The sequence below is a fragment of the Tenrec ecaudatus genome, chromosome 8 (assembly GCF_050624435.1).
Source record: "Tenrec ecaudatus isolate mTenEca1 chromosome 8, mTenEca1.hap1, whole genome shotgun sequence".
NCBI lineage: Eukaryota > Metazoa > Chordata > Mammalia > Afrosoricida > Tenrecidae > Tenrec > Tenrec ecaudatus.
The window spans coordinates 101,203,915-101,228,787 of record NC_134537.1 but is presented as its reverse complement, the minus strand read 5'-3'; the positions used below and the strand labels follow the sequence as shown (position 1 = coordinate 101,228,787).

The following is a 24,873-nucleotide window of genomic DNA, read 5'->3' as shown; positions in this document are numbered from 1 at the left end:
CCCTCAGCTGCTGGCTGGTGTGGCGTCCAAGCCTCGGAGCCTTCTACATCCCCGTGGCTTTGATTCTGCTGGTCACCTGGATCTACTTCTTGTGTGCGGGGCTGCGCTTACGGGGCCCTCTGGCCCAGAGTCCAAAGGGGCGCAACAGCAGGGTCTCTCTGGAGCCGGGGGAGGAGCTGAGGGCCTCCACCAGGCTTAGGAGCAGCGGCCCCCTGCTGAGCGACTCCGGGTCCCTCCTGGCTGCGGGGAGCTCCGGGGTGGCCACGCCCGGGCCCCCGGAGAGCGGTGACGGCCTCTATTCTCCTGGAGCCCAGCTGGGGGCGCTGGTGACCACGCACTTCCTATACCTGGCCATGTGGGCCTGCGGCGCCCTGGCCGTGTCCCAGCGCTGGCTGCCGCGCGTGGTGTGCAGCTGTCTGTACGGGCTGGCCGCCTCGGCGCTGGGCCTCTTCGTCTTCACCCACCACTGCGCCAGGCGCAGGGACGTCCGGGCCTCCTGGCGCACCTGCTGCCCGCCGGCCTCGGCCGCGGCGACCCGGCCGCCCGCGGCCACCGGCGCCGCCCCCGCGGACGGGAGCCCAGGGTTCGCGGAGGGCGCCGCCTCCCTGCAGTCGTCCCCGAGCGCCAGCAGCGGCCGCGCGCCGGGCCCGGGCCCGGGCCCCTGCAAGCTCACCAACCTGCAGCTGGCCCAGAGCCAGGGGGCCGAGGCCGCGGCGGCGCCCCGCGGGGAAGGGGAGCCGGAGCCCACGGGCCCGCGGGGCAGCCTGGCGCCGCGCCACGCCAACAACTTGCCCCACGGGCGCCGAGTGCACAAGAGTCGGGCCAAGGGACACCGTGCGGGGGAAGCGGGCGGCAAGAACCGGCTGAAGGCCCTGCGCGGGGGCGCGGCGGCCGCGGCGGCCTCGGAGCTGCTGAGCAGCGAGAGCGGCAGCCTGCACCACAGCCCGTCCGACAGCTACCCGGGCAGCAGCCGCAACAGCCCCGGCGCCGGGCGCCAGCACGAGGGCGAGCCCACGCTCACGCCGTCCGAGGGCAGCGACACCAGCGCCCCGCCGCTCCCCGAGGCGGGCCGGCCGGGCCAGCGGCGCTGCACCAGCCGCGACAGCCTCAAGGGCGGCGGGGCGCTGGAGAAGGAGAGCAAGCGCCGCTCCTACCCGCTCAACGCGGCCAGTCTGAACGGCGTCCCTAAGGTGGGCAAGTACGACGACCTCAGCATGACGGGCGCGGAGGCCACCGGCGGCGGCTGCATGAAGACGGGCCTCTGGAAGAGCGAGACCACCGTCTAGGATGGGGATGGACACTGGAGAGCAAGCTGGCCTTGGGCTTCTGGCCTCGAGCCCCTCTAAGGTGTCTCTCAAACAAATTTGAGGGGCGGGGCGGGTGAGCGCACCTGCCCTAGTCCTGGAGGCAAGAAGCTACCACTTCCCAAGAGGGTAATCCCTCGGGGTAGCGACAATCGCTGGACGTGTGTGTGATCATACATTTCCGTCCGGCCCTGGCTAATCCTGGTCGCCGTATTGGTGCCCATTGGTGTTGGGGAGAAAGCCCTCACAGAGCCCGTAGTTATCCACAACCAGGGTAGAAGGGCTGCGCAGCCCAGGTGGGCTCCTCCATAGGTACTCCACCACCCACCCACCCACCCTCAATGGCCGCCAGCAGCCTCATCAGGATACCCCAGTAGGAGTCTGCGAACTGCCTTCTCTGCTCATTCACTGCCTTCCTAGACCTGGGGCCTCTACCCACCCAGGTTTTGGCTAAGGAAGGGGCCAGCCTAGTGATGAGCCAGGTGACAAGAATAGGGGGTGGTAACAAGGTGCTGCTTTTCAGGTTAACTATGCAAGGGAGGGTGGGGCAAGACAGCATCAGAAATTATCCAGGGGTGAGGTTGTGGGAAGGGATGAAAAAAAACATTCTGAGCAGCACACAAACCTACACAGGGCTCAGAGGCACACTTTAGGGCAAAGCTTTGACTTAAAACTGCCAGTTGTTGATCTGCAGGAAGTAGAGGGTGCTGGTCCTTGGCTCTGGGGTAGACTGTAGTCATGGCCTCCGTGTGTATGGTAGTGAACATGGTCTGAAGAGGGGCTCTGGTGAATGGCTGCAGGTGGTTATTGGCAGCAACAATGTCCATTACCAGACCCAAGGAATTGAGGAACCATGTGCCCCTGCCTCATTGAGGCCACATGGAAGAATCGTGCCCAATAACACAATCTTTAGAACCAGTGAAACCCCCAAAACATCAAACTGGTTTCCCGACTCACAACCCAAGTCAAACTGCAAAGTAGCGCCTGGAACCCCTGAACTCATCTGGGTCCTTGTGCCTTCCACTTAGCAGCACCAGCACCTGTAAGCAAGCACCGCAGTGCCTTTTGTCACAGGGCAAATGCAGGTGGAGGGAACCTTGGGCCTGAACAGATCAGGCCTGGCCCAGGCCCCCTCCCAGGCTCAAGGCTGCCACAGCACAAATCATAAGGTAAGAGAGCACAGGGAAGAGGAGGGGAGCCCACACTTCTTAGCATGGATCCTGTTATTTATGCTTGCTGCACAGACATTAGGGGAAAGAAAAAGCTTTGTATTATTCTTCCACATATGCTGGCTGCTGTTTACATACCCTGCCAATGCCGTAGCACTGGAGAGCTTTTTGCAATATGCTGGGGAAAGGGGAGGGAGGGACTGAAAAGTGCCAAAGAAAACACGTTTTTAAAAACTCGGGTTTTATACAATGGAATGTTTTCTAGCAGATGCCTCTTGTTTTAATATATTAAAATTTTGCAAAACCTTTGGAGCTAGAACCAAAGTACACCAAGGATTCTTTTATTATGAGGTATCTCACACCACCACACACACAAAGACCAACACCTGTGAACGGACACTGTGCCTGCTCATGAGGGGTGCTACCACTGGGCATGCCCTAGGTTCTGCCAATAGCAGGGAGCCCATCAGGCCTGCAGAGGCGGCAGCGTGTCTAATTCAAAGTGGGAGCAGAAGCGCACCTAATACTTTCCCAGTGGTGTAAGAACAAAGTCACCCCCCTGCAAATGAATGTATGTAACTTGCTCTCGGACATCAAGGTGGCTTTTGGCCACCATGGGAGTACCCACGGTCACTCCCTACAGCCGCTCTGGGTTCCTTCACACAAGAAATAACTAAAACAAACAAAACCCAAGAAATAATGGATTTATCTAGAAACGATTGGACCCATGATCAAGCTGCTGTCAGAATGGGATGAAGAGCCCATGTGGGGTATGCATCAGGGCTGGTTAGGAGCATCCTTGGTGGCCAGTCCAGCAGCTTGGGCTCTCTGAAAGTCCTCAACTTCCTCAGGGCTGCGCAGATACTGCTCTATCTCACTATCAGAAATATCCTCATCTCCAGTGACTGTGCGAACAGTGGGTGGGAGACGGGGCTGCTTTGGGGGCTTCAGCATGCAAGGAGGGAGGAGAATGCCAGGACCAGCTGGGCGCTTCCCGAGAGGCAAACCTAAGGAACTACCCCCCACCTCCTCTTCCATCCTTGGCTGCAACCCCCTCGCTTGGGCCTCCCTCTCTCCTGTTCCATCCAGAAAGGCCTTGTGGATCAGAGTGTGGCGATGCTGCAGAAGGTCCTCAATGTGCTTCACCACAGAGCGTTTGTTGAGTTTCAGGATCCGCAACCAGACTAACTGCTCAGCCATCCTCAGCAGCACAGCCAGCATCTCCTGCAGGCGGGCAGAAGCAGGGTAGGGCAGATCCACATTTGCCACTTGACAAAACCGGGCAAGGGAACACGCCAGACGTCCTGATGGGTGTAGGGACTGCCAGGCCAGGAAAGCAGCTGCAGTAATGACTGGCAAAGGGTGTCGCCCAGTCACCAGCCACGTGTCATTCGCCAGCTCCACTAACTGCAATGTTCGCGACAGCATCCTCTCTTTGTCTTCCACAAACTTGGCTGGCATACACGGGGTGGGCTGGAACAGTTTGAAGCTGAAACGACCAAAATGAGGGCAGGTCTCAGAAAGGATTTCTTTTCCAAGGAAACACAGTGCACTCAAGATGGAGAGGCTCTTCCCTCAAGAACACACAAGCTTGCTGAGCAGCAAGTTTCCACCAGGCTAGCCTTCTGCTTCTTAGGTGAAGGGAGAGGGAATACAGAAAGCAGCTAGCAGCTATTAACACCCCCTGGTAGCCATTACTCTGAGAGCTTCACAAATGCTCTCAATTCACACCACTACCTCTCTCAACTCCATTTACAATTCCAAACCAGACTCACTGCCATCGAGGCAATTCTGCCTCCCAGGACCCTCCACAGGACAGAAGCAAACTGTCCCTGTGGGTTCAGTAACTACAGGAGTAGCCATATCTTTCTCCCATGGAGCACCTGTTGGTTTTGAACAGCTGAACCCACAATTTAGAGTTAGGGGGAAAAACGTGCCCACAGTCATTAGCTAGTAAGAAACCAAGCTTCAAACTGAACACTTTTGACACCAATGACGATCCTCACAGCAAGCCAGCAGGACAGAGTAGAACTGCCCCACGGGGTTTCTGAAGCAGACCGCCTCATCTTCCTCCCGAGGAGAGGCTGCTGAGTCCAATCACCTACCTGTCAGCTAACAGCCAAGTACGCAACCACCAGACCATCAGGCCACCTACTATAACATCACAAATATAAAATGGGGCTGAACTTATTAGTACTGGACAATACAAATAAGAAGTGTTTCTCTCCTGCATCCTTTTAGCTAGGCTTTGGTTTACACAAAGGAGAAAAAAAATGCAGCCAATGGTCAGAGAAACAAAACAGGCACCAATCCCTTGCCATCCCAACCCTGTGATTCCCAACTCAGCAGGTACCTGCTACAGTATGTCTTCACCAGCTCCGCCAAGCACAGAGATGGCACATCCAGGCCCAGAAGCTTCACTATCTGCATGTAGGCGCCAGAAAACACATCCAAGTCGGCATAGATCATGGTGCAAAGGGTTCCCATGGTTAGGGGCCAGTTATGCTGCCGGCAGGTGATCAAGACACAGCAGCCCACCAACACCTCCTTCTTTTGCAGCCTGGCAGCCCGGATGCCAGGGTGGCGGTATGCTTTTTGGTAGTAAGCAACTGCAGTGTCCTCGAATGTCGATGGCAACTGCAAAACTCGACAGAGGTCTCTCACTCGGCGAAGGCCTAAGAAAGCCCAGAGCTTTGGTTAGGGGCAGGTAGGGGGTGGGGCAGGTCAAAGGAGCAACTGTGCAGCTTCCAAAAAGTTCTGCTAATGTGGCCTCAGATGCCAGTCACAAATAATGTACCTATCCACAATGACAGTAGTGACAGTGGTCTCTCCCCCCACCCCTACCCACCCCCAAAGACACAATGACATTTATGCAAAGAAATCACATTTGAACCCACCCTTTTCGGAGGCCTGATTCATCAGGGCCAGACCAGTTTTATCCAGGCTTCTCGAAGGTGCCTCAAACATACCCTTGAGCAGACTCCAATCATATTCTGAATCGCTGCCCCTAAGAACCATCCTCTCCCATCCTTCATTTCCAAATACCATTCTTCTCTACTCTGCTCAACACCCAGGAGCCCTGTTGGTGCACTGGTCAGCCCTGCCAGTGGCTCTGCATGAGAACGATACAGCAACCTGTATCATTCTAAACCGGTTACTGCCTTGAAACCCGTATGAGGAAGTTCTAGTGTCAGGTGAGGTTGTTAGGAGCTGGTATTGGCTCCACAGCATTCAACCCCCCCCCCCCTCCAACCCAGGAATGCGGCAAACTGGAAAAGCCAGCCGAGGGACTTGTCCATTAAGGTCCTTTAAAGACACTGGTCACAACTCTTACCTCGTTGCTGGCTGCGGCTAACTTGCTCATTTTCTCCGGTGCTTCGGGTGTATGCTACCTCTGTAAAGGCAAGGGGCATCAAATAGTCTACTTAGCCTTTAGGGCCCAGCACTAAAACAGATCAACGGTTCAAACTTTCCGGTCGCCTTTTCGGGGCCTATAACTCCGGCCATTTTCCTGGCTGCAGATTTTGAGGGCTGCCGTGGGCAGGAATTTGCGCGCGCGGCGGATGGGGGTGGGGAGGATGCCAATTAGTGCTACAAACGACTTAACCCATAGGCCTTCACCAGACACAGCGCAGGCAAGGTGCACCCACCCAGCACTTAAATCGGGCCTACTACGTAGTCCGGATTCGGTATGACGTGCCGGCCGAACGCGAAGGGCCAAGCGCCATCCGGGCCTCCGGCCGTTGATCCGTTTACTCTGCGCTGTTTTCTCGCAGGGTTCGGTGCGCGCGCAGGCAACAGGGCGATTAAAAAGCACCGACCCTTCGAGTCACCCGGCTGCCCGCCTCCGAGCGCACGGGTGGGTACCTCGGAGGTTGCCCTCGTCTGCGAAGGTGGTGGTGAGGAAGCCCTCGGTGACCACGCAGCCGCAGTCGGAGCACACCAGCTGGCTCTGCGAGTAGTGCGAGTCCTCCACGAGCGCCGCGGAGCTGCAGTCGGGGCAGCGGCGTCCTCCCGGCATCGTGCAGCCTGCCGGGGCCGACCTGGGGACCCGCCGGCGCGCAGGGGCCCCGACTCCGAGGCACCGACGACGCAACAAGATGGAGAGGACCTGCCGAAGGCCTGCACTTGCCTCTTCCGGTAGGAGTGAAGCCCCACCCGCCGCGGTGGTGCGTCACTTCCGGCCGCTCCCCCGCTGACCCGTGCGGAAACCTTCGCTCGGAGAGGAGGTTCCGAGGTTGCGCCGTGTCGCGGGGTTCGCTGGCTTTCCATAGTTTGTTTCGAAGGAGGGATCGCTGGGAAGTGAATTTTTACTTTCTACAGACGAATAGAACAGACAAGAAATTCTAAGCCCTGAACAACCCTCCTTTACAAAGCGCCAGGGTCATAAATAGGAGATTCTTGGTTTCCCATTGCCAGGGAATGATAGACAGTAGAAAGGATGTCAAAGGTATTGTAACAAGAGAGCAAGAAAACGTGTCCAATTTCCCAGGGCTTCCTGCCCAAGCAGGTTATTTCCCCTCTTTGAGACCTCTTTTTGTCAACTTCAGAGTAAGGGAGTTTAATTAAAACACCCTGAGAGCGGAGGCATTGAGGCCTTTTGGTACACTGCAGAGTCCAAGCAAATGCAGGTATTTTTAAAGTCGAGCTTTAAGAGGCTCAACATTTGATTCTGGCCCCAAAGTTCCTGACTTGTAATAGGATCTATCAAACAATTGAGCAAAACTGTGTCCCTCGCTATGTCATCACAGAAATGAATAGAATAACATGAATCACAAAACCAAGCTTACAAATGAGAATCTGGGGTGTCATATCTTAAAAGTCACCAAAAAGGAAATGTACTTCTTGCAAGTAAATACATCTTACTTATGCTCGTTTAAAATCTCTTAAAGCTTGGAATTTTGTTTTAGTTGTGTCTAGAATATAAAAAGGTTCAGTTAAATGACAATGACAAGCCAAGTGAGAGATAGTCAGTTAATACAGCCCTTCTTGTCTTAATCCCTTACGGTTATATGTACTACACATAATATCATTGCAGACTCTGTGCTTTATGGCTGTGGTCTCATTCTGGAGGGAGTTCTGTGTTACAGAATTAAGCTTGGGTTAAGTCTTGACCTCCGTAGAGGGTGTGAACCAAATCACACCCTTTGCTTTCTGGGGGCGCATCTGTAAAACTACTAGAGACTGTGACTTAAAACAGCATCCGTCGTTTTCTTTGGGCGTGTGGTTGGCTGAAAAACAAAAAGCTCACCTCTATCCAAAGCCATTCCTTTGTGTGTAAGAGTCACCTGAGACACGGAAATATGAGGACCATTGGAAGGGCAACCTCTAAGATCTCTGTCTGAAGGGGCGGAGGCTTCCAAGACCAGATGTAGCAGTGACTGGCACAGAGACTCAGGGGGGCATCACCAAGACTAGAAGGTACTTTCTCCTCTTTGGGCCCAAGACTGTGGAACTGTGAGACAGAGCATCAGATAGGCTGGCATCCTGGCCCACAGAGACGGAAGCTAGGGGACTGCATGGCTGAGAAGCTAAGGCCCAAAGAGAAACTTGGCTGCAGGCTGAGGAGAGGCATTGCTGTGGACCAGTGACTATAGACTACTTTTTACTGATCTTGTGGTAATCTGTTCACTTCCTTAACAAGCCGTCTTAAGTGCAAGTACGACCTGAGTTTTGTGTGGTCATTGCAAAGAGTTACTGAGCCCACCATAGAAGTAGAGTAACGTGCGAGGAAGATTAGTGTCAGGACAGGTAAAGAAGGGTGGAGAGTGGAGGCTTATGGCAACAGGGAGGCCAGAGGCGGCCCCCACGCTTTTTACTGCACAAAGGCCTGTCTATGGTGCATTCACAGATGCAGGTGGGAGTAATCATAGCAAGGGCTGGAAGTGTTTGTGGAGAATTTGTGTTTCTCAGGCCGACAATGGAGATTTTCAGATAAGCCCCAGGCATAAACCGAGTTTGGAAGCTATCATGGCCTCACTTTCAACCTTGCATTTGGGAACGGGGGGGGGGGGGGGGGGGTGTTGGAGAATGAGGTCAGCACTTTGCGTTGAGAAGAGTAAATGCACGTGGACAGCTCCTCCCTAGAATGAAGTGTGTTTTGTCAGCCCATTAACAAATAGGCATGCTCCCTTGAAGATACAGGTTTCTTCTGGCTTCGTTAGGATACCAATGCACCATTATGAAACCTAGAGCTAGAAGAGGGAGGAAAAAACCTCAAAAAGATAAACCGTGCTTACCAGTCTGAAGAGAGGAGCAGACCAAGTACCTAGGTGACTAGATGGCCCTAGTACCAAGTCCCTGTAGCTCCTCCAATAGAGGACCCAAGGCTCAAAAAGAACGAATCCGATCAGGCAGGCCGATGTCAGCTCTTTGGAGAGTCAGAAGCAATGGAATTGCGAATTCCCTAGACAACAGTGATCATCTCTGACCAAAAAATGCCTCATTTTCTTTAGAATACAAGCATCACATGTCACTTTCCCCAAAATTTGGAAAAAGCTTCACAAGTCCTTTCTGCTCACAGCTGCTCCGAAGCCTCTCCTCCCTCATCCTCCTGCAGCTGGGCCCCGACAGTTGACCCAAGCTTCCACACCAGCCCCACGGGACAGTCAGCAGACGTTCATGGAGAGTTGTGGAACTTCAATCGATTGTGATGGTGGTTAAGTGCCCTCGAGTTGGTTTGGACTCTTAGCACCATTACATACAACAGAACAAAACGTGGTCCAGTCCTGCCCTGTCCGCATCTTCACTGCTGCATTTGAGCCCATGTTGCAGCCACCCACCGTGTCAATCTGTCTTATTGAGGGCATGCCTCTGTCTCACTGACCCTCTCCAAGCACGATGTCTTCTAGAATATCGACAAGAATAGTTTAAAGACTGGCACCTTCAGAAGGCAGTCTTGACCGTTCCGAAAGAAAGCAGTGACAAGACAGAAATCTTTTTACACAGTGTCTCAGTCCCCTTTCCCTCCCCTTGGTTCTCTTGCTTCTCAGACGGAGGGGCACCATCCCTGCCCAGAGACTGCCATCTCAACATGGGAGAAGCCTACTCCTTTAGAGAGGAGGCTCCATCTTGCACCCCAAAGCAGTGCCTTGGGATCAACTTGATGGTACTTAGCATCAACACACAGGGCTGGATCACACTACCCCTCCTTTCTTCCTGCCCAAACTCCTGAACCAAGAAACATTAATCCCCCAAAATCCATTTCCTAACCTTTGATCTACCCACTGTAATCCCACACCACAGGGGCTTCGGCACAGCACCAGGTGCTAGGTTTCGGCTCCTGAGGCCCCTCCCTTAGATTGCCCCATCACGTCCCGAATGAGGTGGCATTTCTCTCTTGTTGCCCAGCAGGCAGATAGTAGGACATACTTGTGTGTGGTGTGTGTGTGTGTGTGTGTGTGTGTGCATGCCTCTATTTTTGAGCCGTCCATCAATTTTAAAGCACTTAGCAACCAGACATCCTGAGTGGAGGGCAATGTGTCCCCAAAAGGACTGTAATCAGCATTGGGAGTGGCTCCTTAATGGTTCCACTGAACAATTTCAGACCTCTCTCTTTTCCGGGTTTGTGCAGCTCTTGGTTGGGCTGATAACTGTCAGCAGACTGAAACCACCACCTGCCTCACAGGCGGAAGACGGGCCTCTCTACTCCCTATGCAGTCACAGTCTCAGAAACTCGCAGGGCCAGTTCGGCCCTGTCTTACAGGGTTGCTACGAGTCAGAATCGATGGCTGTGAGTTGAGAACCATTTTTTTTTCTTTTAGTGATTTTGTTACAGAGCCATCCACCAATATCTCCATGGCAAAAGCCTTGAGCTTACACTTTCTCCAATAATACTCATTGTAACATGGAAGAAGGTTTTATGTTCTTTTAACTAGCAACCATCAGTGGTAGAGAAGCGAGTCACTCTTCCAGCCACCAGGGCATGATCTCCTCATAGCCTACCCTTTAATATTGTTCCTCGTGCTGTGGGGACCCCCACCATAGAATTATTGTCATTGCTGCTTCATCACTGTAATTTTGCTACTGTTATGAATCGTAATGTAAATAATATGCAGGCTGCATTTTAAAAATTATCTTACTGGGGACTCTTACATCTCGTTACAATCCCTACAATCCACTGATGGCATCAGGCATGTTTGCACATATGTTGCCTTCATTCAGTTGCAGACATTTACTTTCTAGTGAGCCCTTGGTATCAGCTCCTCATTTTTCCCTCTTCCCTCCCCCCATGCGGTGTTTTCTGTTCTTTCCCCCTGGAGATGGGTGTGTAGCTAGGTGTCAATCATTGTGATTGATTCCCTCCCTTCTCCGCCCCCCCCCCCATGTATTTTCATTGTTACAAATGGAACATCATTAAAGCATAGTGATTAATCACAAAAACAGTATGTTATTCTATATTGTGACGTGTTTATTTCTAATGACACATAAATGCAGTTTTGTCTTGAAGCACGGTGCGGCATAGGTACCGTCTTCAGGCGGGTTGTGGATGCATCTGCACGTGGGCGGGCGGGGGCGCCCAGAGACCGGAGACGGAGAGAGGAGGTGTCTCTGTCTCGGGTCCTAGGGCCATCGGAAATACGTGTTTCCATGGTCTCGCCCCGTGAAAGGGTCGTTCGACCCCCGCAGGTGGCGAGCGGCTGGACAGGGTCCTCACAGGGTCCTCGGGTCTCGGAGGAGACGGAGGCGGGCGCGGGGACCGGCAGGAGCCCCGGGAGGAGGGCGCCCACTCTGCCGGAGGGGAAGCGGGCGCTCCTGCTGGGACACACCGTGCTTCTGGACGGTGCGGAAGGACAGGACTGTGTGCCCCCGTCCCTGTGCCTAGAAATAAAAACGGTTTTCATTTGTTAGGCTAACAAGGAGATACCGTGGCCGGGTGGGAGTGTGGGGTGGAGTGGGGAGGGGGTGTGTGTGTGGTGGGCTCAGTCCTCACTCAAATCCCTCAGAAGTGTCTTGGGCGGACAGGCTGGGAGGCACAGGGGTGGGGGGACCCGGTGGGCTGGCACCCAGAGAAGACTGCCTGTCAGGTGCTCCAAATGGGACGGCAGTCTGCAGAGGCAGGGTCAGCGAATCTAGAGCAAGCCCTGAGGGGAGGACTGTCCTCCATGTCCTTAATTCGGCCTCATTCCTGCACTCAGCTCGGCTCAGTTTACTGAGCCTGTGACCCTAAACCAGTTTCACTCTGAGTCCTGAGTACAGCTCCTATCAGGGCAGTGAGCTTGGCATTGGCTCAGGGCTGGGAACCTTCCTGGCTGGGCTTCCTCTCCACCGCTGCAGCTTTTCCGAGCACGCACGGTGAAGCCGGGACCGTGGAGCCCAACCAGGCCTTCCAGCGCCCTTCCTCTGTCATACCCAGCTCCACGGGTGGTTTTGAACTGCTGACTTTGCAGTTAGCGGCCCAACTCGTAACCATGCCACCCCAATAAGTGGACCTTATTTTTGTAGTCAAGGTTTATTTAACCTGAAGGGAGCTCCTCATATAAAAACCCAAACCCACTGCCCTCAGGTTGATTCCGACTCAGTGAGTGACCCTATAGGAAGGAATCGAACTGCTCTCTAAGGTTTCTGAGGCTGTCCATCTTTATAGAAGCAGCCAGCCGCATCTTCCTCCCGAGGAGCAGTGGGTAGGTTTGAAATACCGATCTCCAGAATAGCAGCCTGATGCTTAAGCCCCTGTGCCACTGGGGCACCTTGAGCACCTGATAGGTAAGGCTTTTGCCCTCTCTGCCTTCTCTCCATTCTGTTCGGGACTGGCTCAGTGTCCGCAAGACGACGGCACCCAGGACTCCTAACACCAGCTTGGTGTGAAATATCACAAAACAGCAAGGCTGAGAGGAAGGACACCCTCCCTAAGGCAGCTCTGGGATGTGCTGGCAAACACAGCTAGGTCTGCCAGGTTTGCGCCTGAGGTGGGTACCTGCTGCCTCCCCAGGACGGACAGCCCCAAGAAGGCACCTGCAGAGAAGCCTAAGGAAGGGGGGCATTGATTCAGGGACTGTGTTCCCAGCGTGGCCGGGGCTGTGCTTCAGATCCTGCCAACAGTCTGGTTGTGGTGAGGGCAGGAACCGCACCACGGACCTCAGCTTTTCCAAGACCCCCTTCTCCCCCGAGGTAGCTGAGGGTGTCCCATAGGGGCGCACTCAAAACCACTGCCCGTAGGAGGGTAGAACCGTCCCTTTCGGCTTCCAAGCCTGAAGACGATTGAAAGGGAAACATACAAGGCAGCAAGTCCTGGGCGACCCGGTCTTTGTTTTAAAGCATATCCTTTTGTAGGATGGGGAGAACAGGATAAACATGAATAATGCTGGTTGCCTCTTGAAGGTGGAGAAATTCTGCTTTTCCTGGTCTAAGAATAAACACATATAATACTAGAAAAACCTAGACTGCACAGACTGGGGAGTGGAGGGCAGGGTCTACTGCTCACCGAGATGACCTAGGAGGGGACCTGTGCACCAGCCAGGACAAGACTCCAAGGCCACCTGGCAGGCAGGCGAGGGGCACACCAAGGCCCCGGACCTCTGGAGTTTCCCATCCTTCTGCTCAGAAATCAGTTGTTCATATTCCCTAAAATCATTTCCTGTATGGCTTTGGTTTGGGTGGTGGTCTCTAACTTCTTATTAGCAGCTGAGCTGAGAAAACTCAGAAGTGGGCAGCCCCTCTCAGACTGGGTTTAAAGATGCCGTTGTCTGTTCCCGAGGGCTGGGTTTGATGGCAGTGGTAGGAATGACAACATAGTCATCAGTCAATTCTGACACATAGCGACCCTGTAGGAGGGTAGAACCGCCCCTTTGGGCTTCCAAGCCTGTCACTCTTTATGGGGGGTAGAAAGTCTCATCTTTCTCCCTCACAGTAGCTGGTGGTTTTGAACTGCCCACCTTGGGGTTAGCAGCTCAACGCATAACCACTACACCACAAGGGCTCCTTAGGAATCAAGTGGGGTAGAATTCTTGCCTTCATGTTGGCAGACTCAGAGTTCAATTTCTGGCCAAGGGACTTCGTTCATAGCTACCCCCTACCTGTGAGTGATGCCAGGATGACTCCTTAAGACAAGGCAGGCCTGATGACCCACTTCTGAAAGTCAGCCAATGGATCACGGTGGTGCAGGATGAGGCAGGATACTATTGTGTGAGGGGTCACCAGGACAGAACAGGGCAAAGCTGGGTGGCAGTTGCCACTAGAAACTGAATCTTGAGAACTTCCAAAGCAAGGGAAACAATCTTGAAGGGAAAAGCCGGTCACTTGCATAATTTACTTTTTCTTCCTCAGAAGTTATCTTCCCCACTCCCTCCCAAGCCTGGAGGTGGCTGTTTTATTGAGAACTTTTTCATACGATGACATGGTGCCTCACCAGTGACACTGACGGGGTCCTTTCCAACCCAAACCAGGGCTGCTTTCAGGGAGGTCCGACACCCCTCTCCTGGAGCTCCCCCCGCCCCCCGCACCACCTGCCTTGGTCCTTCTATAGTGTGGCTGTTTCTAAGAAAGAAGCCGGCTTACCCCCTCCTCCCCTAAGAAGGCGGAGCCCTTGCCCCTGGTCTGGACTTGTGGGGCAGGCATACCCCTCGCTGTGAGGAAGGCAGTCTGGGCAAGGTGGCTCGGGAGACTCCTTGTATAGCCCTCCACTCAGAATTGAGCAGACTAAGTAGATGACCAGAGACCTGGTTGCAGGCCTGGAGTAGATCTAAAACCAATTAGAATCACAAGTCAAGACTCCATCCTCTGGCAAGTGGTGGTGAGGAGTGGTGGTGGGAGGCCCTGTGGCTCCTGAGCTCAGCCAGAGGGAGAGGAAAGGCCCCGCTCTGCCCACCAGGGGCACAAGCTCAAAGGATGGCTGGGAAAGCCTGGGTCCTTCCGGTGCGGTTGAGGGACATGCCAGGGTGATGGGATCACAGATGTCTCCTCCTCTGCAGAGAAAGGGGTGGGAAAACCCGGAGTTCCCAAGCAGCATTTCCAGGGCTGAAGCAGGAATTTCTATTGCACCCATACTAAACGCCAGATACACATTTTTGAAAGGTAGTTATGTACCATTTTATTTAGTGTTCTTAGGAAAGTTTAGGTTACTGCTTAAAAACAAAATGCAAGAAATCCAAAGTTCACAAAGTAACAAAGCCAGAAATGGGCAATTCTATAATCCCCAAACACTAGGGGATCCTTCTGTTGGGGTGATGGGCTGTTTGCTGGCTCACATAGCAGGGAGTCAGAAACCACAGAGCTGACTTTGATGTGGGTACTAGGAGGTTAGACTTTCGACCTGGGTCTTCCAGCTGAGAGGGGTCATTAATGAGCTGTGCTAAAAAATGGGGAAACCAAAGGGTGGTTGGGAGAGGGGATCCAGGGAGGGGAAGGGAGGCGCTGCAAAAATGTAACATTGTCCCTAGCCTTCAAGACACAAGTGGCTTCGTGTCACGGACCCTCCCCGCTTTGTGCCCTTTTATATTCCTGTTAGCGACGCTGGCAGCTGCCTGCATGTATCTCCTTCATGCCTCATCCTGCCGCCCGGCCAGCATGGCCCACTGTTCCCCTAGTGCGGCTCACACAGGGATGGACCGGGGCACCAGTCACAAGGTCCAGGGACGCGGTGACAAACAAGTGGGCAAAGGCTGGCCTGCAACAAAGTCACAGAGCACATTGGTGCTTGGTACTGAATCGGGTGTCTGTATGGATTGGTCTTCCTGGAAGGAGCTCCTGCAGCGCATGCGCCTCCCCCCGCCCCTGTTGCGGGCATCCATGGTGGCTCGAGGCAGAAGGTGGCTCTCCTAGACCCCAGGCCGGCGGGGACAACCGGTCACCAGTGCTGCAGTGGTCCACCCCCACCCCCACAGCTGTGGGCTCAGGGCAGCTGCTCTGCCTTTTCCTGAACTCCTCCTCAAAGTCAGGTCTTCAGGGACGCTGGTTAACTGAGTGGCCCCTGGCGCTCTCCGCAGTGAGGCAGGCACAGGAAGGCTGCCCACAGCCTGTTTCTCCGCGCAGTGGTTGGAACTAGAGGTCCTGCTACTCAGTTGTCCTTCATTCTCCAGAGTTCCCAAGTGGCATTTCCAGAACACAGGAATTCACTCCCCTGCCCGGGGACGTCCCTCTCAAACTTGGACCAAATGACATACCCAGGGTCCAGCAGCAGACACCTCCAAGCCCTACCACCGCGCATTAACAACGCAGGTCTCCATGCGGCTCACGGTACAGCTGCCCCCTAGGGCACTTGGGGATCTCACAGTAAAAATACATTTATATCAAGTTTTGTTTTTTGTTTTTTTTTTTAAAGCAATACAGAATATATACATGCACGTGTTCAGAATTCACGTGAATACAAAATTTTCATGAAAGCGATGCATATATATTTCATAGCACTATAAAAATATAGGCCATCTAAGAAGCCCACAGTAGCCCCTAGCACTGTAGGAGAGTATTAAATAAAATGGTTGTAGATAATGAAAAGCTAATCAATTTTACAATATTATCCTTCAGATTAAAGTGCTCCAATATGTCAGCAAACGCCATCTTGAAGCCTACCCCCTACCCAGCCTCCCCCTCTCCTCTATGCTGAGCTTCAGCATCCCAGCCACCCTTGACCTCTGATCTTCTCCCCTCGGGGCAGATGTCAAGATCGGATGAGGTTCTATCACAGCCAGGAGAGAAAAATGAACCAGTGTGGAAGCATTCTGATTCCCCTGCTAGGTTACGAACAATGAGCTTAGCTGGGAAACCGCAACTGGGGTTATTATCTAAGGAGGCGGGTGTCTCCCCCACCCCAGCCCCCATAAAAGGGGGGAGGGATACACCAATTTCGTTGTTTGTTTGTTTGTTTGTTTTCAAAAGAGCCGGGCAAAACCAAGTCTCAACCTCTTGCTCTTCACAGTTTCATAGCAAAGATGTCTGCGAGTCTGTTCATGAGGGAAAAGCAGCAGCAGTCAGAAGGCCGAGACATCTGCTTTCTACCTGCGTCCACATCTTGTCAGCCCCCCACCGCTTCCTTCCTGTGTCCTGGACGTCATGGACGTCAGTTCCAGCAGGGCTGACCAGTGTCCAGAGGACAGCCATGCAGACCTGGCTCAAGCCCTTCAGGGCCTGACACACCACACCCCCTGACAACCAAGGGGAGGCATTGCGACACGGGCTTGTCTCCCCCCCACCCCCTCTGGAAGATCCTAAGGAAATCAAGGGGCCAACGAGAGACACGGGGAAATGGCCAAAGGAGTTACCCATACCTGACAGAATTGTTTACGTGAGTGCCTAGAGGAGCCAAGCCCTGGGAGACGGGAAGCAGGAACCGTGCTATCTCCACAGGGGACACTTAGACCAACTTCGCCTACGTGAGGGAAAGGACACTCCATTCCCTTGTCTGAGCGCCCCGGCTCTGGGGGAGGGCCATGGCCCCCAGTTTAGTGTAAAGCCAGGGTTTAGCGAAAGCTGGAGTTTTGGAAAGGCAACTTGCTTAAAATCTGAAAGGCACACACACACAGGCTTTCCAGAAACTCCTCTGCTCGGGCCAAAAACAAACAAAAAGCCACGAGCCAGGTGTGAAAAGCCCGTAGGTTCGTGTGATATCAAAATGTAGCCTCTGTAGCCCGGCAGTCACAGCCGAAGCACTCACACGTCAGGAGAGTGCGTGTAACAGCACCAACAGGCTCCCTCCCGGTTCATCCTCAGTGTTGGTGGCTGGAGGACAGTCACTTTACACCCCCGCCCCGTCTCAGCGAAAGAAAACCCCGAGTGAAAATACATCAGTACCTCCTGTGCCATCTGAATCGCTGGCCCAGGATTAGCTGGCACGGCCATGTATCTGGTGGGCATGAACTATTTATAGCCTAGCACGGCCATGTATCTGGTGGGCATCAACTCCCTGTAGCATGGTTAAAGGCACAGTGGTATTCAAGAGAGAGCCCTGGGGAGGTACAGCAAGAGAGTCACTGTGAGAATCAACCAGGCTTCACTCGGTAGATTCCACTCTGACCGGGAAGCCTATTTGCTGGCGAGCAGGCACCCGGAATTCTTGACCTTGAGCGCAGGTGGAGACACACTCACAAGAAACGCTTCCGTGTTTTATTCAGGCGGCTCACATCTTCCCTGCCTTTTTGCCGACCTGAGCTGGGATGCGGAGGATGTTGGGGGTCTCTTCCATGACCCTGACCAGCAGGTTGTCAATGTAGTCTTCCAGCTCTCGGACCTGGAACTCCCTCTTGCTGATGGTCTCCTTCTGTTTGAGCACGAGCTGGATCAGCTCATCGTGGGTCAGCTGCACATACGCGGAAGCAGGGTCCGAGGGGTTGTATTTCTTTGGAGAGGGGAAACGGGAAGAGAAAATTAGGACGTCAATAGAGAAACCAAAGATTTAAGAGAAACACAAATCGTCAACTGCTCTGAAAAGGGTCGAATTTGAAGGTCCGGAATTGAGTGGGAAGGAAATGTGGACCAGAATGCAAAATCCTCAGAGCCTAACCCAGGCTTCCGGTGGGGAGAGGACCTGGTTCGATCTCCCAGACCATGGACCTCACCTTCCCGTTAGAAAAACCCACCACTTAAGATCAAAGCAGGCAGCATTGACGCCCAAAGGCAGAGGGCTAGTTGAGGAGCAGGACGGAATTCGGGAAGTCAGCGGGATAAGTAATAGTACAATGCAGGGATTGAAACATGAGTTGAAGTGAAATGGGTATCAATTGTTGAATGTGAGACTGAGCGCCTGCTCTGTAACCGGCCACCTAAATCGCAATAGAAGTTTATAAACACTTGAACACACTAGGTACAAAAAAGGAAAATGGCATTAGTCATCTGCGCTTTCGGTTTCGGTTGGTACCAGGAGTGGCCCACTTTCGTAAAGAGCCCGAGGATGGAGAGTCTGGGCTTTGTTGGTCCCTAAAGTTCCCTGTTGCACCCTCCGCTTTCTGTTGTGTTTTCATCTCACCAGTTACAATGGGGTCTGTGTGTCAGAGCAAAACTGTGCTCCATAAAGATTTTTGTGTGTTTTCCATAAAGCTCTTCATGGCCCATTTTCCAGGAATAGATCACCAGGCCTTTCTTCCGAGGAGCCTCTGGGTGGGACTGACCATTAACCTTTCAGGTTCATAGCCAAGTCTGCCAAGTGCAAGAACCACCCTGGGTGAGGGGGTTCTAGCCGTACTCAGCTCCCATGTGGTGGCTGCCTGGACTGGGCTCTGGGCTCAGGATTGAAGACATCTAGCTGTGGAGCACTGACCACTCCAAAGAGATACTGGTGCCTCTGTGAACACCCCGCAGGGCCAAGGGTCAGTGCGGCTCTGAGAGATGAGCACCATGAGCAAGCGGACCCAGCCAGACAGGTGAGCTCTTTCCTTGCAGCCCCAGGGGGCCTCTAGCCCAGGATCTCTGAGAATTCCGTGATTAGAGAGAAGTGGCCACTCAGGGACCCCACCTGCACTCACTGCGTACTAGTGAAAAACGCCGCCACACAGTGTCCACACTCACTTCGATGGCGCACCCTCTGGGTAGTCCCGGCAGCCCGTGCAACGGCTGAGTGCAATGTTCCCCTCCCAGTCAAAGCGCACGCACTCTCCTCAGGGCTACTTGCACTTTGCCGGCATTTATTATCCGAGCCAACTGAAGTCCAACTGCAATCTGACCAGGCCCAAGCCACGAGGCAATACAAGATAAGGATTGAATAAAAAGTAACATGCTGTACCCAGTCTGCTGCCTCCACCCACCCACACATTGCCATCCAGGAGATGCCAACTCACAGCGTCCCCAAAGACAGAGCGGGACAGTCCCCAGGGCTGTCCCCTCCCCGCAGAACCCAGCCCCCACCCTGAGATCTGTGGCTCAAGAGTCTACAAATGTACAAGTGCAAAGTCAGGGAGCAACCTCAAAACACTTTTTAAAAATTAATCATTTTACTGGGGGGGGTGTTGCCTTTTACAAGTCTTAGAGCAATCCATCATTCAATTGTATTGAGCACACTTGAACCTATGTTGCCATCAACGTTTCCAAAACAGATTCTTTCTACTTGCGCCCTTGGTATCAGTTTCTCTTTTTGCCCCTCTCTCCCCCATCCTCCCAAATCCTTGATCAGTTCTATGTTCTTGTTGTTACTCGTGTCTTACACTGTCTGTCGTGAGACAGAATTCTGAGGCCTGATCACAGGAAGGACAAGAAAGCGGCATCCACAAACAAGCAGCCATCAAATAGAGAAGGGAGTTGACTCACTCTCTGGTGGCAGCATGGCAGGACCCTACACTACCCCAGAACCCAGGGGAGACATCCCTGATGTGGAACCCTGGCTGGGAGGCAAAGCTCAGAAATGCACACTACACATTAATAGTACGAGGCAGCTTTTTGAAAAGTGGCTGCTCCCTTAACCCTTCCCCCACCCCCTCAGCTCACTGAAAGCACACATTCACAGAGAACTTCTGGCAACACTGACCCCCAAAGTGGCATGTTTACATTTCATATCAAGGAAAACAGCAGTCTGTGCACAACAGCCAAGACCGTCCTCAAGAGGGTTGGGGCTCTCTCTCTGACAATTAAGGATTTTATCTCTTTGAAAAATGAGAGAGATTCAGCAAGGGAGTTTGTGAAACAGAAAAACAAAGAGGCTGACAGCAAGACAGGAGACCTGGCAGGGCTCCCGGGGGCAGCGACCTTAGGCCCTGGCAGCATCCGGGGACAATGCCAGGTTTGCTCCCTGGATGAGAGGCTGCAGAGCTTCAGGAGACCCACAGGCAAGCGATTACGCAAGCCAACAGGGCGGACGTCACTGAGTGTGCGGCATCTGACCTAAACCAAGATGCATGAATTAAAATAGATTTCCACTCCCGAATAGGATTTCTCTTTTGAAAACACAAAAGATACATGTGCTCACCATAGGACAATCTCAGCTACAGATGGGGGGACCATCATTGCCTACAAATTCTGACACATGGTTAGGGCTCTTACTTTTCCCGAGTTTGTTGATGTTTTAAAGCTCCAGCATCGTATCAAAAAAACCCAGCGAGTTCGGGGTTTATTTTAAACTTATTTATGAATTTTCTCATCACTGAATTTTAGCAAAATTGTGTGGGTTTTTATCCCCCTAGTGGCTGCTTAAAATTCCATCTTCTATTGCTGAATATTTAGGTTGTTTTCAATTAAAATGCAGGAAGGTCTTAAATCTTTGCCCACATCTCTAAAGTTTCCTTAGGATGAGTGCTTAGAATTGAAAAGGCATGCACACTGAAGGGGCTTTATACAAGCTGTCGAATAGCTATGTGTGATTGGTTCGACTGTGTCAACTTGTACCTAGAGGAAGATGTAGGGCTGGAGCCCAACCTTTCAATCAGCACTCAGCCTTGAGGACGCTTCCTTGAGGGTGTGCCTTTATGAGAGAGACACTGGGAACTCGGAACCACAAGACCGCATCTCCATCTCGCTGCTGCGCGCTTCACCTTTCTGCGGCATCCGCCTGCAGTTCCGGGGGCTTCATTTGGACTGGGTGCCTTTGCTACCTGTGTGCAGTCACTACTTGCGATAAAGTCCTTTCTTATCCAGCTATGGCAGTGTCCTAGTTTTGTTTCTCTAGACAACCAGCATAAAACACTCCTGTATTACTGAATGTGCATTCTGTTCTCCAAGTGGTGGTGGTGGGGGGGGGTGTGTGTCATGATACATATGTATGTAAGTATAGAAAAAATTTAAAAATCCTGCTTATGTATTGGTTTTTAAAAATTACAAAACAATCCAGCCTTACAGAAAGGGAGCAGCTGTGAAGAGGATACCTGCTAATGCAGAAAACAATGGGGCCTACTATCATGCATTTCCTGCACCAGGCTCTTACACTGGATGTTTTACATAGTATAATGATAATGAGATACATTCAAATATGTGTCCCAACACTTTCCATACACCTACAATGGTTCTTAGAGGTCCTGGGATGCACTATTTTTAAAGGGAAATGCTAAAGCCACCTGAGTAAATAATATCCTCCTAGTTATACGTCATCTCGAAAGGGTGGAGCCCCTGAAACAACAATAAAGGGGGTGGAGCCACTGTGGTCGTGACCCAGCTGATGTCTCATAACTTTGCTTTTGCAATTCCATTTCCCTGAAACCTCTGGCACTTTGCAACATCCTAAAGAATGGTGCTTTGTTTTGCTTTAAAGTAAATATTGACTTCTGCGTTGTTACCAAGTGTCTACCTGGTAGGCCAGTATCAGAGTCTCCAGAATATTTACTAGGCGTGGTCCAGGACAGATCGCTTTGCTGCTGATGGGCAGAAGTAACCAATCAGCAGTTGCCTTTGTCTGAAAGCAAGTGTGTCTCCCTGCTGAAGGTGCCTTGGGGAGAGTGCAGTGGGTAAGTGTTCCGGAGGCAGCCAAAGAGCTGGGGGTTCAAACCTACCAGCTACTCGCGCCATGGGAGAAAGATGTGGCCGCCTGCTTCCAGAAAGATTCGTCTTGGAAACCCTGTGAGATAGTTCTACTCTGTCCTGTAGGGCCCCAATCTGTCCCTAGCGGGGCCAGAACAAAAGCACCAGATTCAATGCATTTTGAAGGGTAAATAAAACTGGAGCCAAGGGTCTGCAAACTTCCCCAAAGCTAGGTGTTTGCCTCACTTTGGAGCCAAGCTGCATTCCCAGGAAAAAGGAGTGGGAAGCTACTGAATGATCCTGGTTTTTATCATTACTGCCGTTTATGTTATCTTTGTATTGTTCTTTTGCCTAATTTCCTGGTAAATATTATCAACTCCAGGAAGGCAAATGGTCCCTGTCTTTTTCACCTGCAACAGTACAGAGCTGGCCAAGCTGAGCTGGCGGGTTTAGAGCACAGTTTATGGACTGGGCCTAAGGCAGAGCCAGTGCTCGGAGCGGGCTAGAGCTGCTGGCTTTGGGAAGTAAGCACCAAAGAGAAGGAAGGGCAAGAGGACGCCAACTTGTGTCAGTACCAATTAGCTCCAGCGGAATGTAAATATCCACAATTACTGAAAGCCGAAGGTTGCTTGTAGATACAGTCCCCAGAAGTTCCTCTCCACCAATCTGAGATACAACACCATTCTTACCAAACTTCAAGGTCACCAAATCCTCAGTACATCCTTCTTTTCTAGTATCTGTGCTGCACAGATACTAGAAGCGAGCACAGCACATCATTCTTTTCTGTGTGACGATGAGTCAGGGGAGACCAGGGGGTTGCAAGCAGGCAGTGTTCGCGGTCCTTCTGGTTGGAGGACCAACAGGGAAGGATGAGGACACATTCCAAAGAAGAAACCACAAGAGCTATAATCTAGGGACTGGATTTGCTTTTATGGGGAGGATTTTTTCACCGTTAGCTCATGTTTTTGAGAGATGAAACTCTCTAATCCAATAATACTCTTCCTGGCAATCGAGTTTTAATGAAGCAATCTAAAGGAAGAGGGAAAAAAAAGTCCCAGGCGAGAAATTGTTGACCATCGACTGTAACTGGATGCACAGGGCAAACAGAACCCTCCTCAATGCCCCAAATCAACCCCAACCCACTTCCAGCGAGTCTGTAAGTACTGACACGGCGGACGGCCTCCTCTTCCTCCTTGGTTAGCTGACGTGTATTTCAGTTACAGCCGCACCAAAGCTCCTTATCCAATAAGAAGTACATAGGGGCACATCCATTCCAAAAGAGTCACAAAGAGGGGAAAAAGCTCGATACACTGTTAAGTGAAAGAGAGAGACCCCGAGTCCTTGAACGGGGTCACTGTGTAACCACCGCACTGGTCACCGGACACTGTGCGTCTGGAGGGACCAGGATCTCCACTGTACCAGATTCTACACTGGACCTTGGCCAAGAGGCCAAGAAGCGAGAGTCCCAAGTTCTTCCGCCACAAATTACTTATTAGTTGTAAACGGAGAGAAGCTGGCAGGTACCACCTAAACTAAGTCATCAGGGTGAATGGCACTACCAACACTCAGGACAAAACCAGACCAGGGCCCCTTAAGTGACATGCCGACAATGGAAAGGCATTTGCATAGCTAACGCCTGTCAAGAATGACTATTCCCTGCGCGCCCTCACGAAGAAACACCGGACAAGCCCAGACTGAGGGGATGTCTACAGAACAACAGCGAAGTCCACATTCTGCAGAGTCGCTGTCCTAGGAGACAGATGGCCAGTCAGTCCTTTCCTGAAGAAAGGGCAGTAAAGGGCCGAGGAGGAGCCGTGGGGGTGCAGTGGTTCAGTGCCCAGCTGCTGACTGTAGTCTGACCTCACCAGCCCCTCCGCAGGAGAAAGGACGTGGCGATCTGCCACCCAGAAGAATCCCATCCAGCAAAGTCTGTGGGGCAGGCACTTCTACCGCGTGCTACAGGGCCCTGAGGATGGAGGCAGCGGACAGCATGCAGCAGCAACACGGGGGCGCGGGGCACGCTGGGCACGGAAACCATGAGGGGCTCGGCTAGCCCAGAGGCTGGCAGGTCGAGTCCACACAGAGGCACCTTGGAAGCCAGGCTGGGTGAATTGTTTCTGAAAGGCCACAGGCAGGAGAAGCCCCTGGAGCAGCTCTTCCTCTGGATCCCTGCCCTCAGTGTCTGACCGACAAAGCGGCGCCTCCACAACCCACGGCCCAAGCCAGCTCAATGCAGTGAGTGACAGTGGCTTGGACTGGGGGACTGAAAACAAACACACTTAAACGAAGCAAGACACTATTAGGACAACCGGAATAACTGAAATGCCGATTAAAAAAATAAAACAACACATCATGTTAATGTTAGACTTCCTGATCTCAAAACATGTCATTATCTTTAAGACATGGATACATGTATCCATATACATAGCAAGAAAGGGAGACAGAGCGAGGGAGGGAATGTTGAAGTAGATGCAGTGAAATGTTACCAACCAGTGAATCAAGGTGAAGGGCACACAGGAGTTCTTTGTACTACACTGGCAATTTTTTGGTGAGTTTGAAATGATTTGGAAAGAGTTGTAACGACTAGGGAGAGAGTAACTACCGAATAGAAAACCTAGAGGCTTCCCAGGGGTATCCAGAGTGCACCATAAGTACGATTTTAAACTAGGTCTGGCATGACCTGCTGCCCAGCAGCTGTGCGTAGTGGTGACTCTAGAAGGTGTTCGGGGGTCGATTCCTAGCTACCATACTATATGCCAACTTCTAAGAGGAGCCATACCTTCATCGTGGCGTCATTGATCAAGTTCTCACTGATGATGGTGGCAGTTCCCAAACTGGAGTTAGCAACCTTCGTGGCTGTTGTGTTCATTGGCTTCACAGGATGAAGTCTACAGAGAAGAACAGGGACTCTTAGGCCGCTCCACAGTGACAAGAGAAAAACAGTGTACCTGAAAGAAGGCAGCCCGCAGGACAAGAAGCACGACCCGCGAGCAGCTCTGCTCGCATCTCTGGTCCAACACGCCCCAGTGGCTACACACACTCCTGTGGAACGAAAGAAGTCACAACCAGGCAGCCACAGACAAGCTGGCAAAGCA

At 52.4% G+C, this 24,873-nt stretch overlaps 3 protein-coding genes across 4 annotated transcripts in view; 1 reads left to right on the top strand and 2 right to left on the bottom strand.

Annotated features, from left to right (window-relative positions):
* Positions 1 to 2,777, top strand: part of ADGRA2 (adhesion G protein-coupled receptor A2) — a 46,641-nt gene extending 43,864 nt beyond the window's left edge. The window contains exon 19 of the mRNA XM_075556699.1: positions 8 to 2,777. Coding sequence (XP_075412814.1) covers positions 8 to 1,286 — 1,279 coding nt within the window. The 3' untranslated portion in view covers positions 1,287 to 2,777. The remainder of the gene's footprint in view (positions 1 to 7) is intronic.
* Positions 2,778 to 2,798: 21 nt separating this feature from the next.
* BRF2 (BRF2 general transcription factor IIIB subunit) lies at positions 2,799 to 6,621 on the bottom strand. The gene is made up of 4 exons (XM_075556700.1): positions 6,341 to 6,621; positions 5,808 to 5,867; positions 4,827 to 5,148; positions 2,799 to 3,962 (listed from the first exon to the last, which is right to left on the bottom strand). Exons 1-4 carry the CDS (start codon positions 6,492 to 6,494, stop codon positions 3,251 to 3,253), a joined length of 1,248 nt encoding a protein of 415 aa, XP_075412815.1. The 5' UTR covers positions 6,495 to 6,621; the 3' UTR covers positions 2,799 to 3,250.
* A 7,895-nt stretch (positions 6,622 to 14,516) lies between these two features.
* The window catches only part of RAB11FIP1 (RAB11 family interacting protein 1), a 34,083-nt gene continuing 23,726 nt past the window's right edge, over positions 14,517 to 24,873 (bottom strand). For both annotated transcript variants that reach the window (XM_075556697.1, XM_075556698.1), the window contains 2 exons: positions 24,558 to 24,666; positions 14,517 to 17,741 (listed from right to left, as the gene is read on the bottom strand). In XM_075556697.1, the coding sequence (XP_075412812.1) occupies positions 17,523 to 17,741; positions 24,558 to 24,666 (328 nt within the window). In that variant the 3' untranslated portion in view covers positions 14,517 to 17,522. The remainder of the gene's footprint in view (positions 17,742 to 24,557; positions 24,667 to 24,873) is intronic.